The sequence below is a fragment of the Muntiacus reevesi genome, chromosome 14 (assembly GCF_963930625.1).
Source record: "Muntiacus reevesi chromosome 14, mMunRee1.1, whole genome shotgun sequence".
NCBI lineage: Eukaryota > Metazoa > Chordata > Mammalia > Artiodactyla > Cervidae > Muntiacus > Muntiacus reevesi.
The window spans coordinates 42,811,526-42,837,557 of NC_089262.1; the positions used below are offsets into that span (position 1 = coordinate 42,811,526).

General features: G+C 38.8%; 1 protein-coding gene across 1 annotated transcript in view; it reads left to right on the forward strand.

Moving 5' to 3' along the window:
• The window catches only part of ITGA1 (integrin subunit alpha 1), a 161,826-nt gene extending 149,754 nt beyond the window's left edge, over positions 1 to 12,072 (forward strand). Inside the window, exon 29 of the mRNA XM_065905797.1 lies at positions 5,595 to 12,072. Coding sequence (XP_065761869.1) covers positions 5,595 to 5,639 — 45 coding nt within the window. The 3' untranslated portion in view covers positions 5,640 to 12,072. The remainder of the gene's footprint in view (positions 1 to 5,594) is intronic.
• Positions 12,073 to 26,032: the final 13,960 nt, after the last annotated feature.

The window sequence follows — 26,032 nt, forward strand, 5'->3', positions numbered from 1 at the left end:
TAAGATAAAGCCCTTATCCTAATCACATATCTTTATGTATCTTAAAAATTAAATGCTTCTTTAATATATAAAAATACCACATTTTGTGCAATAGTTGCATGCCTGAGTGAGAAATGAGAGATTTGTTCAATTAGTTGATGACACAGAAATCTTATACTTTCACACACTCCTGTTTCAAATCCTCCTATAAAACTAACCTATTTTTTGTCTAATCAATCTGTATATTTACATATCAACAGATGTTTATTTCCATATTAGTAGATGTTTTACTTAAATTAAGATATGCAAAATCTTTCAATCTTTGTATCTTTTTCAAATTAAGCAGAAATGAAATGATAGCTTTTAGAATAAATTTAATAGAGAATAAAATCTCACAGTAAAGTTGACTTTAATGTTTTTCTAATGAAATATCAAATTGGCATTTATTCTAGCATTTATCACCCTATATTCTATTGTTTTGTTCAAAAGCGAAATTATCAATATGTTAAAAATAGAGATTGTGGCTACAAATTCATTTTTCTGATATCTGAGCAACAGAATTGTCTTTTAATCAAATAGTTTAAATAGCAAATTTCTCCCCCATCAAATTACCAACTGCTCCTATCCATTCTGACTTACAGTAACTATCTTCATCTTTTCGGGAGGCTATTCTCAGAGAAGATGAACACAGTTATGTTAAAGATGTATGTCAGGAGCATTTAGTTTATTAAATAGAATCCATAGCTTTTCTCCAGCAAAGTCTCCAGGACAGAATTCTCCGTCTCAGGCCTGCAGCCCTTCCTCCTACTTCACAGGGCATCCACGCTCTGTCTGTAATACCTGACTTCGCCACACTGTGGTACCCAAGGCCTGGCTTAGTGGTGTCACGGGTGTGCCTGGACCGTAGACAAGGGTTTCTTTGTTTGTAAGCACCTGTGATAGGACATTTTACTGTTGATCTCTTTCAGTATGGTCTTCTAAGCACAGCACTCGCTTATACAGTTTTAGCACACTGCTACCAAGAGAAGGGGGAAGCCAGAGCTGATATTTGAGTAGTCTCTCTAGCTGCATACCTCTCCTGAAAATTAACAAATAATTTTCAGCCCTGTTTTTTGGTCGTCGGTCTGAAAAGAGCTGGAGAAGGAAATGGCAACCCATTCCAGTATTCTTGCCTGGAGAATTCCATAGAGAGAGGAACCTGGTGGGCTATAGTCCATGGGGTCACAAAGAATTGGACACGACTGAGCGGCTAACACTGAAAAAAGCATAAGTGTAAAAGCAAACACATTCTTCCATCCAGGATATGATTTGATGATACATTCTGATGGCTTCTTAGGTCTTCTTTTTAAGCCCAAAGGTTTAGCAACCTTTGGACAGTCCTGACCTGTAGGTTTAGTTAATTCAGTCACAGCAGCGCGAGTGCCAGTCATCAGAATGGTATTTCCACAGTAGAGGGGAGGAAAATTAGCACTTACTGAGTGTTCACTGTGTACCAGGAAACATTTTCAGCTTTTCCACTTCAGACATTAACATCAACCCTATGAGAAAGACACTATTATGGACCTCATTTTGTAAGTAAAGAAGCTGAGGCATAGAAAAGTTAAATATGTTTCCCAAAGTCACATGGTTTGTCAGTTTCAGAACAGAGATCTGAATCTGGGCCACTTCACTTTAGTGTCAGCGCTATTAACCCCCTAACTCTATGGTCTCCCTTGCTTCTATTCACTCTGCTTTCTTTACAATCTTTTCAACTAAGTCTTTTAACTATATTTTATACTTGGGGACACTGAAGCAAACAGAAGTTAATCCCGCTAAGAGTTCTCATCTAGTAAAGGACTGGGCTGAAGCAATGCCTTTATCCAGTATAGTCCTCTGCTGCACTCTATGGGGCAAGCTCTTAGCTCTGGAGTTCCAGGAATTGGTTTTGCTCAAGAAGGTCATGAACTCCCTGAAATATATAAAACAATTTGGTATTGGAGTGATAGTCCCTGGTTGGATTCAACCTTTCAGCAGCTCTGTTATACTGGAAAGATTACTTGCCCTCCTCTTGCCTGAACCTCCCTGAAGCATTTTGTCTGCTGTAAGTTCAGAAAAGCCACCCTTATCCCCAGGCATCTTTTTAGACTAATTTTAGACTAGTGGAGCAGAAACCTCAGGACTAGCCTTTCTTCATTCTTCTTCCAAAGAAGCCTTTCTTCCATTCCTCTTCATTCTTCTACCAGTCTGGGAGTTCATCAAAACTCTCAGTTTGAGACTTTGTACAGGGAGCAGGCCAAAGATTTCTCCTGGAACTAGAATTCCACTTCAAAAGGCACAGTCTCTGTAGCTTTATCTTCATAGCATAGAAGAGATTAAGACTTGACAAAATCTTAGTAGGTGCTTACTATACTTAATCTTGAGGGGAGAAGGCTTTAGAGGACACAGGTTTAAATAGATTGGGAAATATGTCCTGAAATATGGTAACACATGCTAAGGGAAAAGTTCAGTCATCATAACCAAAAGGATAGAATGAGATGGTCCACAAAGGAACCCTGAGAAATCAGATTGTTCCTGTCTTAACTTGATCTTATACTGATGTCTGAAGATTCACTCTTAATGATTTATTTACTAATCCTGTAGCTTTGTTCCTCATCCAATATGCATATTGTGAGGGGAGTGTGAGTCGGGGATAGTACTGCTATCTAGTAGACTTTTATATGTTAATATAAATGTTTTGGTGATGGACAGGGAAGCCTGGCATGCTGCAGTCTCTGGGGTTGCAAAGAGTTGGACAGGACTGAGCGACTGAACTGATAAATGTTTTCATTCAACACATATTCCATATTATAACCGTTGAGCACGTATTTCTGCCAGGGACTGTTTAATCAGACTTTTGCCACAGGGTTTTTAACTGGGGTTGGGGGGGACACAAATAAGATCATTAAGTAAACACAAAAAGAAAAAGAAAGAAAGTGAAAACTATAAAGTAAGTTTGGGTGCTGAAAACAGACTTAACTTGTTGCAAATGTTGACTAGAATTGGCCCTGTCCAATTTGAAGCTGTGAACATATATTTTCCTAGTTTTCACTCTAATCATCCAATTTGCACTGAAAAACCCAATGTTAATAGAATCAGTTGGGTAGAAATCTTTTGATAACAGGAATTGAGTTTTAAAATTAAGCTTTTCATGTGTGAAAGCAAAGGGAGGTTGAAAAGAAGCAAAAAAAAAAAAAAAAAAAAAAAGACACTTGAGAGGGAAGAAGAAAAGATCAGGAACTGGGCAGGGCCGGAAAGAGAAAAGTCATGATTCACCACCGGCTTTTGTGAGAGCTTTGTCTGATTTATTTTTGACTCAGGACACGCAGGTACAAGTTAAAGGGCCTAATGGTTTGTGAATCCAGAATGCATATATTTGGCTCAGAGAAAAAGGCCTGATACATGTAGGAGATTTTGTATTCTAGGGAAGACACGTTTATTGTTTCTTCATGTTCATTTGTTCTCTTGTCCCCTCTTTTGTGATGTCTACCACCAACTAAGTTCTGGAGTGGAGGAAGGCATAAAGCCCTGAGTAAAACTTCTCTAATTTAAAACTGTATATTTTTCCCCATGTATGCCCTTAGAAGTCTCCATTGTTTAATAATAATTTTCTTTAAAACAATATAGGACTCCCTTGCATAATTTACCACAACTTCATGACTTAAAGGGACCTTCTCTGGTAGCTCAGTTGGAAAAGAATCTGCCTGCTGTACACGGGACCTGGGTTTGATCCCTGGGTCAGGAAGATCCCCTGGAGAAGGAAATGGCAACCTATTCCAGTATCCTTGCCTGGGAAATCCCATGGACAGAGGAGCCTGGCAGACTGCAGTCCATGAGGTCGCAGAGAGTCCAGCATGATTGAGTGACTAACACTTTCACTTTCTTTCATGATTAAAATGACATGAAAGCGCCATGTTTCCAAAGAATTAACTCACAACCTTTTCTTGAACTATTATAAGCCACTCTCAAAATTTTTAAAAGAATACAGATTTAAAACAATACTTCTCTAGGACCCTATTTTAAAAAATTTTTTTAATATCCACGTTAGATTAGAACATTGCAAAGGTTCCTTCCAGTTCCTATCCTCTTTTTTAATGTAACAACATAATGTGCACAGTCACGTCCAACGCTTTGCAGCCCCATGGACTGTAGTCTGCCAGGCTCCTCTGTCCATGGGATTTTCTAGGCAAGAATATTGGAGCGGGTTGCCATTTCCTTCTCCAGGGGATCTTCCCAATCTAAGGATCCAACCCTCCCACATCTCTAGCATCTTTTGCAATGGCAGGCAGATTCTTTATCCTTTTTAAAAAATTATTATTATTCTATATAGTTGGAAATAATAAAGCAGTTGTAATTTTTATCACAATACATCATGAAATCACCCACCTTCACCACCATGTGGAATTTTTCATATGTTCAATTACTTCATTTTCATATCCAAATGATACAGGGTGTTTTCAAGAGTCTCTTTATGTCAAGCCTATATAGATGGATGTGCTAATACGTTTAAAGTTAATCCAGGACTTCCTTTATGGCTCAGTGGTAAAAAGTCTGCCTGCCAATGCAGGAGACATGGGTTCGATCCCTGGTCCGGGAAGAACTCACATGCTGTGGAGCAACTTAGTCCATGTGCCACAAATATTAAGCCCGTGCCACCCAGAAACCACAGCTGCTGAGCCCACGTGCAGCAGCTACTGGAGCCCAGTTCGCAACGGGAGAAGGCACCACAATGAGAAGCAGAAGCACCACAACGAAGAGTAGCCCCCGCTCACCGCAACTCGAGAAAAGCCCGCGCAGCAATGAAGACCCAGCACAGCAGAGCCAAAAGTGAAAATATATCTTTTTAAAGTTAATCCAGACAACTCAGAAAGCTCCCCAACCTCCTAGGCATAGTGTACCTACCAGATTCACCATCATCTCTAATGACCTCAATTTATGACCATTGATTGTTTGGTGGAAATTTCTCTGACACATGCTTGAAAAAGAAAGATGATGGCAAAGTAGACAGTGCTGGATAACTAGAGTTCGCATGTCTCCCGAAATATTTTTCCAGAACCCTTTAAGTTAGTTTGCTACATGTATTAGTTTGTTTTTTTTTTTAATCTGTTCTTCTGTATCATCTAATCTACTGGCGGGGGGGGGGGGGCGGTTTTCTTTTTTTTCAATTTTATTTATTTATTTTGGCTGCACTGGGTCTTCGTTGCAGTGCACAGGCTTCTTGTTCTGGTGGCTTCCCTTGTTGCAGAGCACAGGCTCTAGGCATGCAGGCGTCATCAGTTGCAAGAGTCAAGCTCAGTAGTTGTGGCACAGGGGCTTAGTCGCCCTGAGGCACGTGGAATCCTCCCAGACCAGGGATCGAACTCAAGTCCCCTGCACTGGCAGGTAGAGTCGCAACCACTGGACCACCAGGGAAGTCCAGTAACTGTCATTTCTTGACATTCAACATTACCTAATAAGTCAGTTGAAAAGAATACCTCTCGATTATTTTATTTGTATGCCCACAGTTGCCAACATTTTACTAAGCTAAATTTTATCTGAGATTAATATTTATTACCTAAATTCAAATAACTAATTGTGTTATGTTTGGTATTTTCTCTAAGATCGGATTCTTCAAAAGGCCACTAAAGAAGAAAATGGAGAAGTGAAATATTTGGAAGAGAAGAAGTAATTATTCAATAATCTATCCTCAGGTTTGCCTCAAATATGTGACAAGAAATTAATAAATACAATCAAAGACATAGTCACATAACTATATGTAATCCATCAGGGATTAGTCACTTAGAAAATAACAGATCAAGCAAGATCCAAAAACAGTACCATAAAGATATATTTTATAAAATGTTGAAAAATATTTTAAAATAATTACTCATTTTTGTTGAGTAAGCAAAATTACAAAGTGTTTTGAAGATGAAAAATAACCTGTACAAATATGTTTATATATTAAATCACCAAAGTATTTAAGGAATACAGAAAAAGATTTTTATGATCATTGAAGCATTTACTTTCAAAATAATATAAATTAAGCTTTTTCCATTGATTCCTGATGGATATCCACATTCAGCATGATAGTCAACATTTGTGAATGCAAAGAAAGGAATTTTACCTGAAAAAGATCACTTCCCCTCATTTAAATGAGAAAAATTTTCCTATATACAGTATGGACTGAAAATAGAATCAAATCACAGAGAATACAGTCAGCATCTTTGTGTTGGGTTCTGTGCTTGGAAAATTTTCTTTCCAAAGTGTTTGTAAAATAGTACAATTGAGCTGAAATTTTATCTAGGAGAGAAAATCAAGAAAGACTTGTTGAAAAGCAAGTGCACTGAATGGATTAATTTAAGCTTTTATAGAACACACTTAATTTTGATATTGAACTCTGAAACTCAGAACTCTTTTATACTAAAAATAGCAGCAGTTTTATGTGACATGGCACTGATTTGTGATGAAAAATCATGTGTGCAGTATATGCAAAAATGATTTCTGATAATGTTGATGGATGCTGCAGAAATGCTGGTCATCTTTGCTGGGCAGCTTTTAAACATGAAGGGTCCCAGGATGTAACCCGGAGTAAGAGTTGATTCAACTCTTTGGTACATGATTCATTCAAACCCTCAAGCTGTGAGAGTATGTTTATTTTTAATCTTTGTAAAGGTATTTAATTTTCCAAACACAATTCTTTCTATGAAAAGGCAGTATTTCATTTCAGTATTGCATTTTACCAACAAGCCAATCCTTTTTAAATGTGGCATATCAATATTTAAATATATCTCCAGAAATGCATTTTAAAGAATATCAAGTTTGAAACCTCATACCAACAGAAAGACACCACACTTTTGTAAGAGCTTCTTTGTTCTTGAAGTAATCATTATGGTGCATCGGACTCTACTGTAGCGTAAGTTCCTAGGTTGCTCCATTTCTTGGAAAAAACAACAATGAATGAATGTATATGTAAACTGCTGCTGTAAAATGTGCTGCTACTTGTGCAGCAACTCCATCTCTCTACCTGATTGACTGTCACAAGATCAGAATCCATCCTCATCTAGAAAATCCTGGGCTCTACTTTTCTCAAAAAGCAGCAAATCAATGGAAAATAATCAAATGCCATGAATTTCTTTTTAAAAAAACTAATCTCCAGGGAATTGTCTGTGGACTCAGAGGCAGCCTACCTCATGGCTCTCTACATCTGCACCTAATATCCTGATGGTCAAAGACAGGCACCTGGGGAGTGCTGAGGACATCAGTGGCTAAAAGAAAGGCTGTCTTTCCAGAGATTTCGTATCCTATTGCTGGCCTGTCATTTGTTCAGAAACGTCCCATTTTAGAATTTTCTTCATTCCCACCATCTGTCTCCAGGTTCCAAAATCATTCTTTCCACCTGTCCTTTGTCTGCTCAACAAAGAATCTCTCATATTCGGAGTCATCACGGTGCACAGCCCGCTTAGCAGCTCTGCTCCAAGCTCAGCACATTCTTAGAAATAAATCTGATAGATAAAAAAAATTTTTAATTCACACTTGTTCTCTGACTCCTAGATAAAGCATTCACTGAATCAGGAGTATGCAGATTTCAACTAAATATATTGTTAACCCAAAGGGGAAAAATAGAAAAGATGACATTTTGAACATATTAGGAAAGAGGGGAAGAGGTATTTGGCCAGATCAAATAGCTACTTATAAGCTCTACACAGTTTTCAACATAAGTCATTCATGGTTTTTAAGTAGACTGTTAAATGAGCCAGATATCCTGTTTCCCTAATATTGTAATCTTTTGAGGTTTATGTGTGTATGTGTCTATGCATCTGTGCACGTAGGTGTATAAACACACATGCACGCACGCACACACACGCATGCATGCATACCCAGACACAAATTGAAGAAAAAATACCTCAACACCAAGTGACAGTTTACAAGAAATAAACACACAAAAGCTACACCACAGGAGAAGTTTGATTCATCCACTTTGCATATTCTTTTCACTTTCTTTAATATTTAACTTTAGCATATAGTTGTGTAATATCTAGATGTCATAAATGTAGAAGCTTTGGCTAAAATAATGTCAACAGTTGTCCCAAATTAACTTTGTACAGATGTTCTAAAATATAGTCAATGATTAGGAAATATATAAAATGCTATTATTTTAAAACAGTTAATAAGAAAAGTGATACAATTATGAACTTTTATTGGTTAAATTAAATTGCAAAAAAACTTCCTTTTTTAACTTTGGTATTTTTAAAAATTAATTGTTACTTTTGCTATAGACTGAACTATGTAAGAAGTCCCTTTCCTTACCAAACCTATAGTGGTATTCTGGTAGATTATTTAATAGCTGACTTTCCAGGAGGAAAAAAAATCCCTGATTTGTGTCACTAGCCAAAACAATCTAAATTGTTTTGTCATGGCCATTTTCAAGCTACTAACATAACCCTAACCAGCTTGTAGAATTCCTGAAAATATATATGTCAGCTCTCCTGTATCAGTATGAGCTGGCTTCAGCACACCATTGAGATAGACTGTGAGTGTGCTAAGTCACTTAATCATGTCCAACTCTTTGCAACCTTATGGACTGTACCCCGCCAGGCTCCTCTGTCCATGGGCTTCTCCAGGCAAGAATACTGGAGTGGGTTGCCACTTCCTTCTCCAGGGAATCTTCCCGACCCAGATTAGATGACAATGATATAAATAGATGATAGATGGATATGATAGATAAATAAAAATATAGCATGTATATATATACATATACAAACATGCACAATACAATCAAATTTCAGATTATTCTTAAAATGTTACCCTCAAGCCCAGTAGACAAAGTGCTACACAGTTTCCTATTTTTCCATCTTAATTTCTAACATTGTAATCTTCCTTTAACATTATATAAATGATACAAACTTGCTGGAAAAGGAAGGAGTTGAAAGTAAAAATATATATAATTTTGAAGAAATTTAATGAAAATCAGACCTACACAGCTGCAAAGACGCTGTTTCACTTTCTCTAGGAATCCAGAGCCCGGGAGCCATACCGTGAAAAGTCATTCTCTGTAAATATTTGTAATTTCTATGATTCAGTTTGAACTTCAGTGATGCAGTTTATTCAGTTATTTTCTCCAAGCCCTAGATTCTCGGGCAATTTAATCTTTGAATATTTTCTATGTCATAACTGGGTTTGAAATGAGGTTTGTGGGAGGACATACTTTTATAAAATTTGATGTTTATTCAACTATAGTAATTTATAATTTTACCTTTTATAAAACCAATACCTAGGCTTAATTGGGAAAGAAATATTTGCACCAAAGCAAGAGGCGGTTGCAGAATGCTTGAGTTAAGTTGGGTGGGAGGAGAGGCTGAGAGAAGAGCTGGTGCGTTCTCTGCAGGCGGCCCCGGAAGGATCACAGCTAACAGCGTGTACCCGCCGGCGCTTTCCTACCAGATGTCCTCTTGGTCAAACATGTTGTAATCTGCTCCTTGTGAATGAGCTGTCTTTTCTTCGCACAACACTGAGAAAACTAGGGAAGACTCAGGCTCAGAGCACGGTTCCTGTGTCCAGGACAGCCACAGTATTGTTCAAATAGAGAGGCTTCCAGGCAAATCAGTCTTTTAGAACTAGTATCCTATGTATCCTTCGTTGATTTTCAACACTTCTGAAGTCTCCCTCTATTAGTTTTCTCCCCAAGGGACACTTTTGAGAAGACTCCTAGAGAAAAATCTGTTTCAAATGTATGCTCTGTTTGCTGTGAATACCAGCTGCTTTGACTTGATCACTTACACAGGATGTCAGTTCTGCCTTCTTCTGTAGCAATCTAAATGGTTGGTACAGTATAATGGAATAGGAGCAAGATGAAAGGCACTTCAGAGATGGAGCATCTTTAAAGCATTTACAAACCATTATTGGGACACTCTCAGCAGTGTGGGGCTGGCAGGATTTGGCCCTTCGGTGGGTCTCTATCAGCACCCCCTAATCCCCATCCTCATCCATGGAAATTACAATACAATCTAAAATCAAAAAGAGGAGCTTTAAAATCCTCAAAATGATGCTACTACTTTTTAATTAAAATATACAAGTTAACTGTAAACAGCAGGCATTTTAATGCAAATACAACTGTAAGGTGAATCCCCTGGGCTACAGGATTCTAATCAGCTTGCTGTCCCTGATCACTTCCTACCCAGAAATTCTGAAACCACCACTGGAAATGAACTCTGCAGTGCATTACAGAAGGCTGAAGCCTACCATTTCTGAATGGAAGCACTGTTGTGCAACATCTTAAGTACAACAGTAAAAAGAGAGTTAAAATCCAACATTGTAATCTGGTGAAAGAGTCAGTATTTTTGATCCTCGTATTAAAGTTCAACCTTGAGTTTAGCAATTCCAAGCAACAGCCTTTGACCATCAACCTTGAGGGAAAGTAAAGGAGTGTGTGGCGGCTCTTCAGTCTCCAGCCCATTGTCCCCACAACATGTGGTGCCCGGGACATCCAGTTCTTAAACCTGAACTCCCAAATCCACTACATCCCAGGATCAGCCCTCCCACAACAAATATACACATAAGGACATGCTGAAGTTTTACCATTCCAAGAAATATATCAATACAAGGATGAGTTATCACTTCTAATGTTGGGCTCTTTGCTTTGAGATCAGCTTTTTCTTTCCTTTCAAAATACATTAAAGCCTTTCTTCCATAGCTAATAAGTTCAGAACATTACATAGGAATTCCTTGCATTTTCCTTCCATCACAGGGTAGAGAATTTCAATGTCATGATGACTGGGCAGTAGGACCGAGGGGCCATTTCAGGATCTCTCTGCTTTCTGCCCTCCAGGAGGCTTCTTCTCATCTGTACAGTGGGGATGTTTGGTTTTAATCTGGGTCTTCTTGGAAAGGTCATTTGAAGCCTGGTGCCCCTTGCAAGGCCTTGAGGATTGGATGTTCCTTATTGGTGAGTTGAGTCTTGGAAATCCTCTAATTATCTGACACACCATGGAAATCATGGCAATACTGGGCGGATACCAGGAACACTGATAACTATGATTGTGTTTGATGTTACCATATTTCAAATCACATCTTGATGAAAAAAGAGTAAGTCTGGAATTTCAGGAGCTTTTGTGCAAGAGACTGAGACTCAGCATTTAATCTTTTATTTCAGTTTGATCTGTGCAAAGAGACTGGGAACCAAACTTTTAAAAGAAATATTCTAAATGATAGGATGAAAGCCAGAATTCAACAGTCACATACTGACAGTCCCTGTCCCCAACTCTGCTTTTGAGAGATGGAAAGAGGATTGGATGGGGAAGAGTGAGTAGTATAATTGTTTCTTTCTGCTACAGAGTAGCCAAGCAGTAGGGGGTCACCACACAGCACACTAATGGAGACTTTCTGAGAGATCTTAGCATCACTGGTCCAACGATAGGTGACAGTCTTCCTGCCATGTCCCTGAGACATCTTGCATTTTGAGAGACAGAAAAAAAAAATGTGGGGGAGGAGCTAAAGCTATTTATCTTTTATGTACACACCATGACTCCTCAAAATACTGTAAGCATTTTTAGCCCACATCATACCTGGCCACAATACTAACACATGTACTTCACACAAGTAAATTGTTGATTAAATAAGAGTAAAAGTATATTCTTACCTGTCTGTTAACTAGGGCTAACTTCCTGAAGTTTAACACACTTTGGCTCAAATAAAAACATCATTTGAAGCAGCAACAGCTCAGATCTTCTTCATTCTAGAACCATTTCACACAGTACCTCCCAATACTTGGTGTTTATTGAGAGACACCCCTGCCTTTATTCAAGATGTAACAGCCACCCTCTGTGTTCCTTATGAGGGAACACTGGCCTGAAGGGAGAATGGTGTACTGTGTGTTACTAGCGTCAGGTTGTAAAATTGTTAACAGACAGTGTAAAAAAAGAATGTGACCATTTTATTAAAAAGAAAACATTGTATATAATAACTATTGCCCTGAAACATGTATCATACTCACTCTAATAAACTTTTCTGCATGGTCTAACATGAAGTATATTCACTGTTTGTCTATTTGCCTCAAAATAAACTCATTAAAATGAACAGATTAAGGGTGCATGCAAATGACTTTTATTGGACTGACCTGTTAGAAGAAAATATTTTGATTGCATTCAAGAACAAAGAAGCACTAACTCTGTTGATTCTAGTCATTTATTAAGTGCCTGATTTCAATACATGTTAAAAAAGAAATTGGTTATCAGGTAACAGTGATTTAAGATGACATGATTAGAAACAGCTGAGAAAGCAAAAAACTATTGTGAATGTCCTATGTGTGGTGCATCCTGTACACTGATTTGAGGTCAGAAGTTTGGTATTTTTGTATAATTCTATCTTATCTTGTGCATCAGCTGTGTATTTTACGTCAAGGTAAATGAGCATCCTGTCTTATATGTTAATAAAAAAAAATGACTCTTTCAAAGAAAAATGTGACTGCTGTGATCTTAAGTACATGAATTTTGTCCAAGATTAGTATTTCTTCCAAAGCACCATTTTTTTTTTTTTTTAGCTCCTTGGTAGGTTTCCATTTTAATACTTCTAAGCGGAAAAAACAAAAAGCAAATGCAGTCTGTCTGCGGTGCTTCCTCTATACAATATAGCAAGGAGATTAGTCTTTTGCAAACTTGAGACAAAAACCTCAGAATCCATTATTACTACCTATCTTCTCCTAATGAGATGTTTTAATAATAAATTATCTGCTGTATAATAATAGATTGGACCACATAGTATAAAGCAAACCAAAAAACTAAGTGAAAAAAGTTATTTTCTCTATTCAGCCTATAGTTTAAAGAAATAATTTCATATATAAGGGCTAGAAGTAAATGCTAGAAGAAGTTTAATAACATGTGTTCATCTTACAAAAGATTTTATCCTCAAACTATGCGGTAGAGTGAATGAAGGAGATAATTTTATGGAAGAAAAAGACTGACTTATGAAGAGGTTATCTGTAAGGTCCTGGACCAAATTTGTGTCAGTACATGATTCCAATGCACTATCTTTTCTCTTTGACTATGACTTTTCCCACTTCACCCTTCACCCAGGAGGAAAATGCAAGGAGGTAGTAGAGAGAATCTGGCTATATTCTCTGTAAAATAAGTGGCAGACACAGAAACATTATTTTTAACTCTAGAGCATAGACACAACATTTGCTTTTCTTATCCTTTGTGGTGTCCGATAATAAAATTAATGTGATAATCATAAGCAGATTTTAGTAACAATGTTCACCAAATAGAAGTGATCATTAAAGGGATTGCAGATAATTTCTGTTTTCTTCTTTAGAATAGCTATTTGAATTGTTTTTTAAAAATGAGTGACAATAAAAAAAAAATGAGTGACAATTTTTAGATTAGGAAAAAATCTTTTAAGGTAAAAGGAAACATATTCACATTGTAAAACAATTTGAAATTCAGAAAAAATAATTTTAAAACAATCATTTCACCAGCACCAGAAATTACTAACATTAAGTTGTCTTATTTCTGAGCATACATATTTATTTTTTCCATATTTCTATTTTGACATACTTCAAATCACAAGGAAATGGTATGCTGTAGGTGTTTTAATTTTTAAAATTTTTCTTTTATAGTAAAAGGAGGATAGCCATCAAATTCCTTCCCTCATCCTAGAATTGGCAACAGGAAGGAAAATTACTCCCATATTCTCTCAAGTTAATAATCATTATACACATATACACATGCCATACTAGTCCATGTCAAATAATTATTTCTTTAACTACTTCTTGAAGCAGCAGTGGTACAGGGCAAAGAGCAAGGAGTAAACAGGGAAAGATGAGAAAGGTACTCTCACTAAAAATAATAGCAACTGTGGCCTCATTTATCACACAAAACAAATTTGTTTAGTCACTCAGTCATGTCTGACTCATTGTGACCCCATGGACTGCAGCATGCTAGGCTTTCCTGTCCTTCACTGTCTCACAGTTTGCTCAAATTCATGTCCATGGAGTCAATGATGCCATCTAACCATCTCTGTTAGATGCCATCTAATCTCATCCTCTGCCATCCCCTTCTCCTCCTGCCTCTTCAGTCTTTCCCAGCATGAGAGTCTTTTCCAATGAGTCAGCTCTTCACATCAGGTGGTCAAAGTATTGAAGTTTCAATTTCATAAAATGAATGGTAATATGACAAATGTAACTCTGACCATATCAGTAATAATGTTAAAGGTAAATGGTCTGAACAATCAAATCAAAAGTCAGAGATTGCCAAACTGATAAAAGAATAAGGTCCATCTATATGTCCTCTAAAAGAGATTCAAAGGCACAAATAAATTGAACAGAAAATTATGGGGGAAAGATACCATGCAAATAATAACCATAAAAGAGCTGGAGGCGGCCATATTAATGTCAAACAAAATGAACTTAAAGATGAGTGCAATTCCATACTACTCAGCAATAAAAAGGAATGAAATTGGGTTATTTGCAGAGATATGGATGGACCTAGAGTGTCATACAGAATGAAGTAAGTCAGAAAGAGGAAATGTCATATATTAACACACATATGTGGGATGTAGAAAAATGGTGTAGATGATTTCATTTGCAAAACAGAGATAGTGACACAGACATAGAGATCAAACAAATGAATACCGAGGGGGAGAAGTGGGGGGTGAATTGGAAGGCTGGGGTTGAAATATATGTACTAGTAATACTAAAATCACTGCAGATGGTGATTGCAGCCATGAAATTAAAAGACACTTACTCCTTGGAAGGAAAGTTATGACCAACCTAGATAGCATATTAAAAAGCAGAGACATCACTTTGCCAACAAAGGTCCGTCTAGTCAAGGCTATGGTTTTTCCAGTGGTCATGTATGGATGTGAGAGTTGGACTGTGAAGAAAGCTGAGTGCCAAAAAATTGATGCTTTTGAACTGTGGTGTTGGAGAAGACTCTTGAGAGTCCCTTGAACTGCAAGGAGGTCCAACCAGTCCATCCTAAAGGAGATCAGTCCTGGGTGTTCGTTGGAAGGACTGATGCTGAAGCTGAAACTCCAATACTTTGGCCACCTCATGCGAAGAGCTGACTCATTGGAAAAGATCCTGATGCTGGGAGGGATTGGGGGCAGAAGGAGAAGGGGACGACAGAGGATGAGATGGCTGGATGGCATCACCGACTCGATGGACATGAGTTTGGGTAAACTCTGGGAGTTGGTGATGGACAGGGAGGCTTAGCATGCTGCAATTCATGGGGTTGCAAAGAGTTGGACATGACTGAGCGACTGAACTGAACTAAACTGAATACTCTGTATAAAATATATAGCTAATGAGAACCTATTGTATAGCACAGGGAACTCTACTGAATGCTCTGTGATTACCTAAATGGGAAGGAAATCCAAAAAGAGGAGATATACGTATACATATAGCTGATTCATTTTACTGTACAGTGGAAACTAACACAACATTGTAAAGCAACTATATTCCAATAAAAATTAATTTTTAAAAAATGAATGTAATTCTAGACTTGAGAATTCTTGTGAGGGAAACCTGGAATTCCTTAAGTATATAGAAATCCTAGACTTATACTTGAGTTGACTTTGATGTCTTGCAGGTTTTCAAGGACTCACAGGTGCCTAAAATTAAACTTCTGTGTGGAGTAGAGCCAAATCAAGGAGTTATCTCACTCTGAGACTTGACTCTTAAATCAGCGTGTAGCATGCCTGACTTGCACAGAGTTTAGTTACAATGGTTCCTTCCCAATTTCAGGAATAATAAGGCAAGAACCTTTGTCTGTAGGTAGCCAGGCTGCCAGCCACTTCACAGATGAATGCTCTTTGGCCGTGTGCCAGAGTTCTAGTTAGTACATGACTGGCAAGTACTAGGTTAATTCAGTACTTGCATTAATTCAATAAAAGCAGCATTGAAACAGCCACAGGTTTGGTCTTTAGCTGCCATTTCAGTCAGTTATTTTTTGTTGTTGTTGTTTTTATAGTTTCAACCAGCTGTGTGTGGCATGAATTCATTTAGAAACCACAATCTTGAATGGCATTCCAAAGGCAAGAGTGGAAATGCCTAAACCTGGAAAATAAAGAATAGCATCCAGAATTGGCCATCAGACTGTAATTAGTGGAGCTGGAAGTTAGCCATGCCAAGGACTCTAAGCACCCTTGATGAAATGTCCAGGGATCTTTAGTTTTACGTGCTGAGTCTCTCGTTTTTTATTTTCTTCCTTCCTTAACTGTCAGACTTTTCTATTCTATTTGCACCCAAGTGCCATCTGTTACTCCTTTTCACACACTTTTCAAAGCTTTCCCTCACTCCTGCCCATTCTGCATACCTCACCATTATAATGTGGATAATTCTGCAGAGATTCCAATTAGTGTGTTGTTGAGCAGCTCAATACAGCCTCTTTGTTATTGAGGGGCATCTGCATTCTCTTCCTCTAGTTTTTGCTCCCGAGGTGTCCTGCTGCTGGATCCTCAATAAAAGATGCTGTGCTTTTTTACTTCCGAAATGAGGCTGAGCATCCCTTCTTCTCATGTCTATATTACTCTCAGTTACTCTCGAGCTACAACTCCTTAAAAAAGAACATATCAAAACAAAACACTTTCTTCTTTAACCCACCAACAGGAGCCACTTATCTTCAATCCAAGTCATACTCCTTTCAGATGCTGGGCCAATGCTTTATCTAACTCCTCCACCAAGGAAACTTCATTTACGAAACTCCTCAATCCTGAGTGCAAGTTGACTCCCACTGGTCCTCCAGCCTGAGCAGACAACATCCAAGGGAGAGGCCTTGGTTGCACAAGTGCATCCTCCTCCACAAGTGGACTGTGGGGGAAGGACAGGGTGTACTGAACTTCTGGTTTACCCTCTCTGCTTTCTGTTGGTCAGAGAAGTTGGCCACAACAAACTCGTGTTGGACTGAATATGACAGAACCTATTTAACATGAAGGAGGAACTTTCCTCACTACACAGAATTCAGAAATTGGCTGACAGCAAAAATGAGAATAAAAATCAGATATGTTGATTGAATTGCATTTGATGACATTATTAGGGATGGGACCATCAACTGATGGAAATAATAGAGGAAGAGGGACTGCTCAGACATCCCAGGAGCAACCTAGCTCTCCAATAAGGCATTTGCTTTATGTTTAAGTATCATTTCCACAGACTATAAAAGGGAACATCATTCTCTTTAATCAATTTCTAGTCAAGACAGCCATGTGGGCTTAGCTTGACCATACCTTTTAAAAGATGTGATTAAATATGAATAATTAGTCTCTCTTCTTTCCTTTCCTAGACATCATGGCATTAATACTGGCATTTAGTTTCCTTAAATTGCATTCTAAAGTCCACACCCACCACAGTTCCCTCCCCAGATGTCATTTCTGGAGCCTAGAATTTACAAGCCCCACCCCCATCTCCTTTTCTATACACATATTCTCTTTTTAACTTGAATTTTTAACAAATTTAAAGTCATGATTATTTTTTAGTGTTTTTTTTTTTTCATGTTTTCTGGCTTATTAAAGGATATGATAAAGGATACAGATAAACAACCAGATGAAGCGATGCACAGGCTGAGGTCTGAGAGGGTCCTGACACAGGAGGTTTGTCCCTGTGGAGTTGCGAGGCATGACTCTTCCGCCGAGGATGCGTGGGAAGCTCCTCAACCCTGCATAAAGTCAAGATTATTATGGCATAACTTCTGGTTTTCAAATAAAACTCCTTTGAGTTTTGAAAAATGTATGTAATCATGTAACCACCACCACAATCAAGATATAAAATATTTCTATCAAGTAAAAGTTTCCTCATGACCCTTTTAGTCAGTTTCCTCCCCCCCATCCCCATCCTCTATTAATCTGATTTCTGTCCCTTTAGTTTTGTTTTTTCCAGAATGTCATATCAGTAGATTCATTAAATATGTAGCCTTTTGTATCTGTCTTTTCTCATTTGGCACAATGTGTTTGCTATTTATCCATCTTGTTGCATGTGTTGATTGTCCATTGCTTTTTAATGCTGAGTAGAATTACATTGTGTAGATGCATTTTGTGATTACATTTATTAGTTTGCTTTTCTTATCTTTAAAACTTGTGTGTGTGACAGTCAGGAGGCACTGTATTTACATCACAGTTGTGTTTTTTTTGTTTTGTATTTCCTATCAGACATTATGGGAGAGAATCACCTTAGGATGCAATTTTAGGAAGTAAAATGCCAATATTAATGACACAGTGTCTAGGAAAGGAAAGAAAAGAAACTGTTCATATTCATTCATATCTTTAGAAGGAATTTTCAATCTAAGCTCAGGTGGCTGTCTTGACTAGAAGCTGAAAAAAAGGGTATTTCTCTCACATAGTTACTTAAACTGGCCAGGCTGAAATGCTTGGATCCTAAATGCTACTTAAATGACATTATATATATATATATATATATATATATAATTATTTCCCCTATTAAGCAGTTTGGCAGAATGTAAGCTGGGATTTTGTATGTATCTCAAACCATAACATAATTTGGCCTCATAATACAGTGCAGAGAGAATGAATTTTAGAGTCTGGGCGGGACTTGGATCCACATCTCCACTCCTGCTGTTTACTAGCTGTGCATTCTTGGGCCATTTCTTGACCTTGACCCTCTAAGAATAAGTTTGCTAACATCATAACAATAAGCTTCTAGACAACATAACAATAGCTCATAAAGTTGTTATGAGAAGCCAAAAGAAAATAAAATAATAATACATGTGGCATGCCATACATTCTTAGCACAGGGTAGGCAGTCAAATAGTTATCTCACTACCCTCTTTCAGTGGTATATATACATTTTAAATTTCTATAATAACTTAGGGCAACAAAAAGATTGTTTTTCCTTTAGATTCCAAGTAACTTATTTAAACTATTTTAAATGTAACTCCCACTGTAGTTGGCATTAACAAATGTGGGTTTTTTAGTTAAAAATAGGCACATTTTCTTTTTGCCACAGTTTATAGAACATATATCTATTGTTTTAAGTATGTAGAAATAGAAGCAGTTATGGTTTTGCCTCAAATTAAACTGCATGTCAGTGGATACAAAGCGATTTAGCAACCGTTTGATCTAATCTTTTCTAATCAGCATTAAAGCTTGTCACCTATCTTCTCCATCCACATGTTCATCTCTGTAGCCTACAGCCCAAAGATGATAAATACAGAAAGTTCTGATCCTTTGCTGCAATTACTGAGAGACAATAAGAGGAGCATGTAAGGAAACCATACCTTGGGGGGTGGGGTGGAAATAGACTAAAAACAAAAACGAAAGGCAACTTACGTGCAATAGTACATCCAATGGGGGTATTGCAGGCTCAGTTCCAGACAACCACAATAAAGCTATATTGCAACAAAGCAAGTTACACAAACCTGTTGGTTTCCCAGTGCATATACAAGGTATATTTAGACTGCACTATAGTTTATCAAGTGCACAATGCAATTATGTCTTAAAAACCTCCATGTTAAAAAAAAACAACCTCCATGTACATACATTAATTAAAAAATATTTTATTGCTAAATACTGCTGCCCATCATCTGAGCCTTCAGCAAAACTTAGTAGTAACATCAAAATGACTGGTCACAGATCACAACAAATAATAATGAAATTTTGAAATGTGGGAGTTACCAAGATGTGACATGGAGGCATGAAGTGACCAAATGCTGTTAGAAATATAGCACTGTAGACTCACTTGGCACAGGGGTGCCACAAACCTTCGATATGTAAAAAAGCAGTACCTGTGAAGCACACTAAAGAGAAACACAATGAAATGAGATCTGCTTGTAATATACCGAGTAGATGTGTATAACTCTTGGGTTCTCAACATGAGAGCAATTACAGAGGCATATAGTAAATGGACTGGAGTTTTATAATACGATATCTCCGACTCAAGTCTTGTTTAGACATGTGTAAATTTCCAGGCCTAAATCTCTCCTCTAATCTTCTGTGGGTCACTAGAATGTAGATCTCAGATATCAATTAGCAGCAAGACTTCTTCCTGTCCTCCTTTTCCTTTCCTCCTCTTACTACCATGGTGGTCCAGACTGCATAGTATGGTGCTCAGGTCATAGTTGGCTTCTGCTCCTGGTTCAGTTGGACTTAGTGGTGCTAGGGTCTTTCACTTCATGCCTTCAGTGGTAAAGAATCCGCTTGCCAATTCAGGAGTCACAGGAGATGCAGGTTTGAGCTCCAGTTCTGAAAGATTCCCTGGAGGAGGAAACGGCAATCCATTCCAATATTCTTGCCAGGATAATCCATGGACAGAGGAGCCTGTTGGGCTACAGTCCATGGAGTCGCAAAGAGTCAGACATGACTGAGCACGCAAGATTGCGTGGTGCTAGGATGGAGGAGGGTACTTCCCTCCGTACCCTCTTAGGGTTCACAGTCTGGGGCCCTGTGAATTCGACTGACAAAAGAGAAGACAAGGAAAAAAACAAAAACAAGCAGAAGTTATAAATGTGTGCATGGAGCATATATATGGGAAACTGAGTGATGAGTAACTCAAAAATGTTGGTTCACAAACTGGTACCCATTTAGGAGGGCAAGAAGAGACCAAAGAAAGAGGCAAGTCACTTCAGATTAGTATGTGGCAGATTTAAAAAGAAAGGGAACTTCCATTCAAGGCTTGTCTCCAGCCAATACAAGATGAGCCACTCCAAGATCCACACTCCCCTGCCAGAATCTGGAAAGTTTATACAGAGGCCTTAACAAGATGCAGTCACACACACAGTCCAGTTGGTCTCAATGGGGTCTCATTACTCTCTCAAGGTTTGTCCCCAAAGTGACTCCTGGTGTATAAACACTGGGTGGAAGACACATTCCAAGTGGATGGGGTGAGGACCCTCCAGTTGCCTGGCTCCAGCTCAAGGACTAACCTGCTGGACCTGCTGGCTACATCTGCTGGATGACCTTCTTCAGCAGGCAGGGTGGTTAGAACATATACAGCATCTTAACAAAGCACAGTAATTTGTAGAGAGATGACAAGACAAAGGAATACGTAGGTTAGGCGTTCATGGGCTGTAAGCTGTGGAAAGGTAAATATATGGGGAAGCGAATGACAGAAAAGGGCTAGTTACTAAGACTTGTTATTAGATTTCTCTGGTGTCCTCTTTGAGTTGGTAAGTCTAGAGTTGTCTCTGGGGATTAAGAATTGTCCTGCACTTACTGTTAAAGAGCGAGGAAGGCAGCGTCTTTCTTGAGTCTGTTTATTCTCAGTTACTTTGGGCTCAGAATAACAGTTATGTCCAAGTGGCATATTCTGTGTGGCCCACTCTGAACCCCTTCTGTGGCTTCCAACTTGTAGTCAGTCCCTCTTTTTTGTTCATAATCTGGTCATGTATTTGCAGAAATGAAGAAACAATCTACCACACCACTTGTGGAATAACATAGTCAAAATATATCAATGACACTATCTTTTACTCTATCCCTAGGGTGATACTATCATTTGCCATTCTGCTCTATAATCCTTTTACTATGTCTCCCCATCCCCCGCTCAGAGATTTAGAGCTGACACCTTCCTTTACTCAAATTAACATTTTCCCTTGAAAACCTCTTGTTCTTTGGATTAATTTTGCACACCTGACATCTCCTGGGGATAGTTCCCCCCCTGGGATGTTTCACAGCTCAATAGATGTGTGGGGTCTGTAAGACTAGCCCTTCAGACTCTGGGTCCTCAATTTATCTTGCCTCCTACGAATGCCTCCTCCTTGCCCTCCACTTCCACACACAAATACACACATATGGGGATGCAAACACACACGCCCCTACATAACTGTGGGGGTACTCTTTAAAATATTTTAATATTATTTAAAAATTTTTTCATAGTATAAATATGTGAAAGAAAAGAAAGAAGGAAAGTGAAGTCACTCAGTCATGTTCAACTCTTAGGGACTCCATGGACTGTCATTTCCTTCTCCAGGGGATCTTTCTGACCCAAGGATCAAATCCAGGTATCCTGCATTGCAGGCAGACACTTTACGGTCTGAACCACCAATCATATAAGTTAAATATGTACAGTTCATGTATGTCAATTTCACCTCATCCAATTATCAAAGAAAAAACAAATATAATCACTATTATAATTTTCTACTTAAAAATTATATATATAAATATATGGCAGGGGTTTGTGCTAGGGTTGGAGCTGAGAGTTAGTCATATGTGTCTTGTGGAATTAAGTAGTTGGGAAGGAGAAGGTGGAGAATGGAAAAGAACAGAAGCCAAAATTCAAGGAAGTACAGTGGAAAAAACGCTGAGCCAGACTCAGAACCAAAGCCACGGGTCAGGAGGAAACAGTGTTTCTGGATATAATGTGGTAGGTAGTTTGAATGCCTTGAAACTCAGCTGCCCTGGATGCAAGTATGCACCCTGGGAGGGGGAGGAAATATGGCCACAGGTGAACCTCCCTGTTGCAGTAAAAGCCAGCCTTTCAGGGAGTCCATCTAAAACAATGTCAGACTGAGAAGAGGTCGCAGCCTCCTCATTTTAAAGCAGGTTCATAAGTCGATGTGTCTGCATGAAGTCTGAAGTTATCACAAGATCAGAAAGAGAAACGGATCTATCTACACCCACTCGGTGGTTGAGGAGGGAGGGCACCAGTTCAAGCTGTGGGGGCCAGCAGCAATCATGACTGATCTTGGAGCACAGGTGTGCAAATCTCAGCCCAGGGGCTCAAGAAGTGCCCTATATGTACAAGAGAGACTGGTGAGAGGAGAACATCTGGGCATTTGCATGAGTAGGATCTCATTGGTACTCAGAGACAGGCACGCTAAGTTTCAGTTGACAGCCTCTGTGTACATGTTCTGGGCTGCAACTCTAAGAAGAAAAGGAATGGCCTTACCCTCGCATATCCTGTGAAAGTATGTAGTTCTAAGGGCTTGAAAAATGTTCAGTTCAGATCAGGTCTGTCGCTCAGTCGTGTCCAACTCCTTGCAACCCCATGGACTGCAGCATGCCAGGCCCCTCAACTTTAAATCTGGAAACATCTGCATTGATCTTAAGATTCAGAGGTTTCTGATGGTTTAAGCCACCTCCCATACCTTTATAAAGGGCTCTCCTGGTGGCTCAGTGGTAAAGAATCCACCAGCAAATGCAGGAAATGTGGATTCAATCCCTAGGTTGGGAAGATCCCCTGGTGAAGGGAATGGTAACCCAGTCCAGTATTCTTGCTGAGAAATCCCATAGACAGAGCAGTCTGGTGGGCTACACAGTCCATGGGGTTGCAAAGAATCACAACTTAGTGACTAAACAAAACAAACAAAAGAAGGTTCATATTGAATCTAAAGAAAATGTACCCAAATGTTCTTTCATTCTGCTGAGTGGCATCAACCAGAGTGCACTTCCATATCCTCTGCTCATATGCTTCATACAATTTCAGCTAGAGCAAGACTTTAAGGACAATATTTGGGAATGAGATCTCAAGCTCACTGAGGACAAGTAGTCAACATATTGGTGTTCACCAAGTACTGAGCCCATTAGTTTGCACATGGTAGGTGCTAAATAAGTATAAGTGAATGCATAAAAGTGAAGTTATTGCAAGATTCTCCACTTAATTCAGGTGAAGGATAATGCAAGAAATGTATAATGTTAGAATGTATAAGGGAGACAAATTAATTAAGTGGAGATTCTCCACTTAATTCAGGTGAAGGATAATGTTAGAAATGTATAATGTTAGAATGTATAAGGGAGACAAATTCTGGGAGAAAATTAGACAGGGTCTTAGAAGCAAACAGTGACTTCCTTGATAGCTCAGTTGGTAAAGAATCCACCTGCAAGGCAGGAGACCCCAGTTCAATTATTGGGTTGGGAAGATCTGCTGGAGAAGGGATAGGTTACTCACTCCAGTATTCTTGGGCTTCCCTTGTGGCTCAGCTGGTAAAGAATCCATCTGCAATGTGGGAGACCTGGGTTTGATCCCAGGGTTGGGAAGATCCCCTGGAGAAGGGAAAGGCTGCTGCTGCTGCTAAGTCACTTTAGTCGTGTCCAACTCTGTGCGACCCCTTAGATGGCAGCCCACCAGGCTCCTCTGCCCATGGGATTTTCCAGGCAAGAATACTGGAGTGGGTTGCCATTGCCTTCTCCAAGGGAAAGGCTACCCACTCCAGTATTCTGGCCTGGAGAATTCCATGGACTGCATGTCCATGGGTTCACAAAGTCAGATATGACTGAGTGATTTTCACTTAAGTCTTGTAAGGCAGGAATATAGCTGTTGCTTTCTCATATAGCATACTAGAGGATGTAGAGGAAGAAAAGATTTAGATTAAGTGATTAAGACTGAGATTCCTGGCAAAACTTGAGTTCAAAATCTTTTTGAGGCTCTCTCATCTTCACTGATTTCATTCTTTTGATGTGTAAACAAAGTTCACTGGGCTGCCAGTCAGATAAATCCTAATGGCAAAATTGGCTCTGTGTGACTTTTTGATGTTAAACATTTGAAATTTGTTTCCATCTAAAAGGACTGACTCCAATCCAAATGGTACAAACAAAACTACTTCAAATAAAGCAGGAGTTAGTGTCACTCATAGGATGCACTAAGTAAAATTGCCTAATGGTTGGGAAAGCAGAGGTCTTGGCTTCAGAAAGGAATAACAACTACCTAAAGAATCAAAGATTGGCAGAGGACTTTAAGAAAAAAAGAATATCGTGAATGGTCTTATGAGAGTGTCACGCTAAAGAAGACTCTGTATTGAGTAAAACTTAGGTCTAATAGAATGAAGACTAGAGATGGGTCATGGAAAGCTAATGATACTTGCTGGTCTAAGTTATTATTGTTGTTGTTTAGTTGCTTAGTCTTATCAGACTCTTTTGTGACCCCCATGGACTGTGTAGTCCAAGGGCTCCTCTGTTCATGGGCTTTCCCACACAAGAATACTGGAGTGGGTTGCCATTTCCTTTTCCAGGGGATCTTCTCAACCCAGGGATCAAACCTGCATTGGTAGGTGGATTCTTTACCACTGAGCCACCAGGGAAGCCCAGGTTAAGTTATAGGGCGCTGGAAATGATGAATAATTAAAGAGGAAGTCAGTCTACAGAGAGAAGAATGCAGGTACACGCAGGAAGACAAAACCAATGAATTCCCATATAATTCTCATATAACTCCCAAAAAGCTATTAAGTGAAGTGTCTTCTTATCTTCCCAGTCACCACTTTAGTCTCTAAAACCAGGCTGTACTTCTCATCTTTGTGTTCTCTGAAATTTCTTCATATTAGTTCAATTAATTATTCTTTGACTTAGACTACGTAAAATTGATTTTTCCCCCCTCTGAGAAAAAGGCTGATTTCTAACTTAAACATCCAAATTTTTCAGAGAGACCAGAACAGTTAGAGAACCATGCAGCTGACTGGATCCATCACATGACGCCTTTCCTTAAAAGAACCTAAAGTATATATGAATAACATTTCCCCTTCATTGAGCTTTTCCATGTTCGAAGAGATAAACTTAACTTCTTCTTTTCTCTGGTTTACCTTAATGAAGATGTTAGTCATCAGTTGAGAAAATGTACAAGCCTTTATTGTGCGTCAGCTCTATGACGGGCCCCGTTTTAAGGACTGTGAGTAAAATAGGTTAATGAGACAAGTCCTCAAGCATCTCTCATTGGAGAAACGTATACACCTTAAAGATAAGCTAGTGCTATGCATAGAAACCTCCTCAAACTATATAAAAAGAAAAAGACAAAATATTAGGAGAGTTGGACACTGGCAATTTCACAGGATATACATTCTACCCACTGTTCCCTCAAGAAGAGCTGCTCCAAGCCTTGAGAGACTATTGTGTTCCTGAGACCATGTGAACTGTACATGTGACTGAATGATACTAAAGGCCTCTGTATAAACTCTTCACCTTGCAGGAGGGCACAGGGACCCAATTATCTTGCTCAAGAAAAGCTTCATGAGCAAGTTCTCTTGTTTACTAAAATTGCCACCTACCAATCTCTCTGGGCTTCCCAGGCGGTGCAGTGGTAAAGAATCTGCCTGCCAATGCAGGAGAAGAAAGAGAATCAAGGTTTGATCCCTGATTGGGAAGACCTCTCAGAGGAGGAAATGGCAACCCATTCCAGTATTCTTGCCTGGGAAAT